The sequence below is a fragment of the Nicotiana tabacum genome, chromosome 17 (assembly GCF_000715075.1).
Source record: "Nicotiana tabacum cultivar K326 chromosome 17, ASM71507v2, whole genome shotgun sequence".
NCBI classification, from domain to species: Eukaryota; Viridiplantae; Streptophyta; class Magnoliopsida; order Solanales; family Solanaceae; genus Nicotiana; species Nicotiana tabacum.
Genome location: NC_134096.1, coordinates 1,750,068 through 1,755,810, shown reverse-complemented (window position 1 = coordinate 1,755,810; position 5,743 = coordinate 1,750,068). Strand labels below are relative to the sequence as shown.

The 5,743-nt window shown below is 37.2% G+C and overlaps 2 protein-coding genes across 3 annotated transcripts; one reads left to right on the top strand and one right to left on the bottom strand.

Annotated features, from left to right (window-relative positions):
* Positions 1 to 528: 528 nt before the first annotated feature.
* Positions 529 to 1,413, top strand: LOC107770629 (mitochondrial import inner membrane translocase subunit TIM17-2-like). The gene has a single exon (XM_016589954.2). The coding sequence runs from the start codon at positions 595 to 597 to the stop codon at positions 1,240 to 1,242; it is 648 nt and encodes a 215-aa protein (XP_016445440.2). The 5' UTR covers positions 529 to 594; the 3' UTR covers positions 1,243 to 1,413.
* A 78-nt stretch (positions 1,414 to 1,491) lies between these two features.
* Positions 1,492 to 5,462, bottom strand: LOC142171483 (uncharacterized). Of its 2 annotated transcripts, none has more exons than XM_075233850.1 (9): positions 5,007 to 5,462; positions 4,876 to 4,909; positions 4,628 to 4,801; positions 4,183 to 4,272; positions 2,422 to 2,487; positions 2,203 to 2,294; positions 2,064 to 2,111; positions 1,871 to 1,978; positions 1,492 to 1,680 (listed from the first exon to the last, which is right to left on the bottom strand). In XM_075233850.1, the coding sequence occupies exons 1-9, from the start codon at positions 5,288 to 5,290 to the stop codon at positions 1,647 to 1,649; spliced, it is 930 nt and encodes a 309-aa protein (XP_075089951.1). In that variant the 5' UTR covers positions 5,291 to 5,462; the 3' UTR covers positions 1,492 to 1,646. The 2 variants fall into 2 exon arrangements, with proteins under 2 accessions (XP_075089951.1, XP_075089952.1); XM_075233851.1 differs by having other exon boundaries at positions 1,641 to 1,789; positions 5,007 to 5,461.
* Positions 5,463 to 5,743: the final 281 nt, after the last annotated feature.

Below are 5,743 nucleotides of genomic sequence, written 5' to 3'. Positions count from 1 at the left end.
TGAAGATGCATTTTGGAATTTTTTAAAATTTTAAAAAACTCCTAAAAACTGTTTTTTTAAATTTTCACTCAAATCACTCACAAAACTTCAAAAATAACCCAAAATTATATTCATGTCCAAACACAACTCTAAGTGGACGTTTGGACATAAGAATTGTAAAATTCCAGAAAAAAGTGAAAATCAATTTCAAGCGAAAATGATATTTGAAAACTAGAGTTGTGTTTGGACATGAATATAATTTTAGGTTGTTTTTGAAGTTTTGTGAGTGATCTGAGTAAAATTTTAAAAAACAGTTTTTTGAAATTTGTGAAAAATTTTAAAATTCATCTTCAAGTAAAATTTTAAAAATTTATGGCCAAACACTGATTTCGGAAAAAAGTAAAATTTTTTCGAAAAAAACAAATTTTTTCTTATATTCAAACGGGCTATAAATTTCAAATACCAAATTCCCAATTTTTAGGCAGAGTAGGGTATTTGCTTTGCTGCCATTTGCCTTTTCATTCAAGTTAATTAAAAGATGTATAAATATGACGGCTTCCAACTGTTCCCCAAAACCCCTCCAAAACCCTATTTTTCTTATTCTTCTTCTCTCCAATGGGAACGCCAGAAACTTCTAGAGAACCATGTCCAGATCGCATCCTCGACGATCTTGGTGGCGCATTCGGCATGGGCGCTGTAGGCGGATCCGCTTTCCACTTCATCAAAGGAATCTACAATTCACCCAAAGGCGAGCGGTTCATCGGCGGAACACAAGCGGTTCGAATGAACGCGCCGAGGATCGGCGGTAGCTTCGCCGTATGGGGCGGTTTATTCTCCGTGTTTGACTGTACCATGGTTTACGTCCGACAAAAAGAGGATCCTTGGAACTCTATTTTCGCAGGCGCCGCCACCGGAGGGTTTCTTCAGATGCGGCAAGGTGTACGTGCAGCGTCGAGATCCGCGATGTTCGGTGGGGTCCTCCTTGCGCTCATTGAAGGTGCTGGTATTATGTTGAATAAAGTTATGGTTCCTCCTCAGGAAGCCCCAATTTTTGTTGATGATCCTTTAGGGTTGCCAGGTGGGGCCCAAGCCCATGTTCCGGGTAGTCAGGCCCCACAAGAATCGATGGCGTCATCTTCGTGGTTTGGAGGGTTGTTTGGGCAAGGAAAGAAAGAGGAAGAGAAGAAGACTGGCGGAGGATCAAAGGTGGAGATTTTGGAGAGCTTTGATTCGCCTATACCTCCCACTTTTGAATTTAAGTGAGATTACAGATGATGTGATTCAAGCTAGTAGCTGTTTTGGTTAGAATATTATGGGAATGAGCTTGGAAATAATTTAAAGCCCTGGTCTTTGTTGTAGAATAAATGTGTTTCACTTTATTATTCTTACCTAATTGAATACATTAGTTTGCATGCCAATTTATTCTGTTTTGCTTACACTGTGTTCATAAGTATCACTAGCTTGAGGTAGGTTGTTTAACAGCAACCCTGAAATTGGACTCATCTAAGCATTGCTTTTGGGCAACCACATGGTGCCTAAGAGTGTATTATATATTGAAGTTTGTTTAGTACACTTGTGTCACTGAGAAAAGTAATTATATATTGTTTCTTGTATATGGATACAACAACAGCAACCTCAAATTAGAGTACTTTATCATTATATTCTGCTTAAGTATGCTTCTTCTCCATTGCAATCCTGCCACTGCATGCCATAAGATAGATGATACATTAGCAAAAGGCACATTTTGAGGGGCATGTTTGCCGTATGCCAATGCTAAGAAGTCTGAACTCCGTGTTATCCTATATCACTCCTATATGACCAAGAAAATCTTGAAGATTTAGAGATTGAACTGGGAAGTTTTCATAAAAGGCAGGAAGATCAATAATATGACCTAAGAAATGCCTGTGGAAACATTCTCGAGAACAGCCGGCCTTTTGCTTTGATAAGCAGAGCATATATTCCGTAACAGGGGATGTGGACCACAGCCAATCCAACATACCTGAAACCAACTTCTACATTTTAGGATATCTAAACTGTAAAGGACTCAAGAATGTCAACAGAGAAGGCATGTCTTTAGGCATTACCACAAAGGTGCCCATGGAGTGTTAAGTTCCAAGAAAGGATACGGCCACCTGCGCAACAGGGAACTTCAATTAACCACAGAAAAATAATGTTTTTTTTTTTACATATGAATGTGCTTATGATGGGTACATATTTATTTACCAATTTAAGCAGCACGCGTGTAGAGTCCACTGGAAAACAACATAACAACAGCTCCACAGCACAAAATATGTGAGACCAAACCAAGTAAATTGCTGAAACACAAAACAGCCTTCTCCTTTTAGATTTTACAGGTTATTGACTACTTATAGCAAGCACTGTAAGGGTCTCCAAAAAGCTTGTTGGGGCAAGCATGGGCATATGAGAAACTGTTGCACTTACAAGATTGTTCAGGACTGAATCAAGAAGAAGAAAAATAGCATTTACCGAGTGCATGCATCCAATTAGCTGCCATTTCAACAAAAGTTAACAATTAGAGAAGTTTTTGAGTAAAATAAGCTGCAATTCGAAAATGATTCGGACCACTTCCATTAAAAAAAATGTCCCTATACAAGAAGCTAAGAAAACAAAAAGAATAACGCCTTCCACGTTTCAACTATGTGAATTCTTTCAACGACTAGGAAAACATCTCAATTTACATCAAAGATCATTGAACTTTAGAGTCTTCTGATAGAGCCATATGTGCAAGTTTAACAATGAAACTCCATTTATTTGCTGAAAGCGTGCAATCTTATTTTGTAGCCACAAGAGTATTTGCTGATCTAAGTATTAACTACAATAGCAAGTTGAATTCCCTTTGCTTTGACTTTGTAAAATTACATATTTGTGCTCAGAAAGAAATGCATTCTTAATCCATCATCATGGTCCCTCCCTCTCGTCACTGTTTAACAGCAATAAACAACACTTGCAGTGGATGATCAGAAGTTCCAAAGGGAAATCACAAGCTTCTCAGATTTTCGAATGGTGTAGCTGAATGTGTGCATACTATTTGGATAGAAGAAACAAGAGTCTTTGAGAAATCAAGTAGAAGATGGGAAAGTATTGCCAGGGAGATTGCATATATTTGCAGTGTTAGAGCCTCACCTAGAATAAAAAATGTACTGCAAAAATATATGTTCTTGCTAGATCGCCTAGTTCCTGGTTTGGTTTTGTTTGTTTCTTAGTTTCTTTGGATAGCTAGCTGTGTTGGCTAAGCTATGGGATTGTATTGCTACTTTGGTAATTAATAAAATTTGCAGTTACCAAAAAGAAAAGTCATTGACCTAATGTCGCTCATTTTATCTATAAGATTTTAAAAGGAAAATGCAACTTGTTACCTAATAAAGGGCAGGCATCTTTGGATCATCTATTTATTTTGAGTTAGAGCTGTATTTTGAACGATACATTTGAATTTGAGGTTGTAACTTGAGTTTTGCACAGTCTGATAATGTTATGAGAACTATGGAATTTCATCTTTATAATGTTGTTTCAGGAAATAAATAGAAACTTGTAAGTATGTAGTTAAATCATTAAAAAGTTGGTATTCAGAATGCAAAATGCTATTTTTCCAACAATAGTGTAAATTCTTAGACGGTTAGGACTTAGGAGGTAAGCTTGCAATTACTTAGTAACTATGCTCAGTGTTCTAAGATGACAACAAATATGTTCCTCAAGGATGTTAGGGAACAAAAATATTGTGCTCATCTAAAGTTCCAAATTTTCTCATGCAAATACCATGATCATAGCTGAGTTCACCCCTGTTTCGCTCCCCCTCTTTCCAACCTTTCCCCCCCATTTTTTTCTGGATTAATGGTTGGCATGAGATCTTCATGAATTAGAAGCGACTATCAATACGCCCTATTTGAGTTTTCTGTGAAAGCTTTGTGTAACAGCTGACGATATCACTCTCCTTTGAGAAATAACCATTGATTTGGTGCATAATCTAGACTGTCCTAGATGGAACACATGAAATAACTGATACTTTGAGTCATATAAACTATTATAGTGAACTTTTGACGTGGAACGATGCATATCCTTGCTAGAAACTTGAACTAAAAGATTCTCTATAGATGATTAGAGGAAGAGTAACATTCTAAAGGGAATGCAGTGAAAGCTAAACATGACGCATATAACGCCACAGCATTTCAAATAAAGATGACTCACCAGGGTGAGCTTAAAATTTTCGCCAGTCATAAATGGGAGCAATAGACACCAAAAGACAATATCTGTCAGCATAACAGCACCTGCACTAGTCTATGAAAAGAAAAAAATTGTGTCAAATTTCTAACAGTAATCTCATGTGAGTTGATCAATTTAAAAACAGCTTTTAGCTATTTGGATTATCGTGACAGATTAGCCTATAGATCAGAGATAATTTAGGAAGTATTATATTATTTTAATTCAATTATTGCTGAATTGTTATTGCAATTAGGCTAACAAAGTTGTTTCAGACCATCCACCAAACAATATTCACAAGAAAAATCCTGCCTTTCTAACTTGCTAAAACTTAGGAATTCATACAAGTTTCATTGCAGCTATCCCACACTTTGAATAAGTGTATGGGAATTTGTGAAAACATCCAAATTTGATAGTAGTTTCTAACGCTAACCTGATAAATAATTTGCATAAAGTTTTCCCAAAATCCAAGTCTTTGCTCAGAGGATGTCCCATAGCTACTATTCTCTTGAGCAGCAGTTTTAAGAAATTTCTCTCTCTCCCCGCGCCGGGAGAGGGGATTTGTTGTATACAACCAGCATCCCCGCGCCGATATAATGGTTCCCAGCTGCAATGCAAGCACATATTATGGTCAGCTATCAACCGCAAAACATATTAACTCTATTATGTGTCCATACATACAGCAAAATAGACCCCAACCAAAGCAAACGTCCACCTGGAAATTAAGCAATTAATTAGAATATCAGATTCTGAATTATGAATAAGTACACAAGTATATGGAGAGAATTAGGAAGAAGCAGGTGATTAAGTACTGTGTGTAGAAGAAGAAGACGAAGAAGCCAAAGTTGGAAACAGTCTGATAAAGCAAGAAGGACATGGAAAGAAAGGAGAAAGCTCTGAAGAAGAGAAGCCAAAGAGGATGGAGATTTCGCCAACAGGGGACCCACAGATCAGTGGACTTAGTAGGATACTCTGTGTCCTTTCGCCTATTGATGAGCCTCAAAGCGACTGCAGTTGGGATGATGAAGATTAGAGCACACACGGCAATTTGCCATTGAAGCCAGTACTCTAACCCCAAGCTTTCTTTGGCCGACATTACTGTTATCTTCTTTGGAGCAGATAGTAGGGAATCAATTAGTTGATGAAAAAGAAAGAATATGAGCTATTGGATTGAATTTTCTCAGTGGAATAATTGAGAGGCTATGGAATTGGAGATAGGAGGAGGAGTTCCCATCTTATTACTACTTTGGAAATTTCAGCTTGGTACAGGCATCACGTTTTCTGAAAAGTAAAAAACGGTGGTTGGTTCTTAATTTCTGGATTTTTCCCTTTGTTTTTCAAGAGGAGAAAAAGCGGTGATGTAGGGCCAACAAACGGGTAAATTATGCTAGAAGACAAAACAATTATCCGGTTAATTTCTTTTACATTTTATACCTATGCACCACAATTATTTTACCCGCTCTATCCATTCTTACTTTCCCATTGTTTAGCATGAAAGCTCGTGTTCTCATAGATTACCTTTTTATATCTTTTAAGTGCATCACATTTT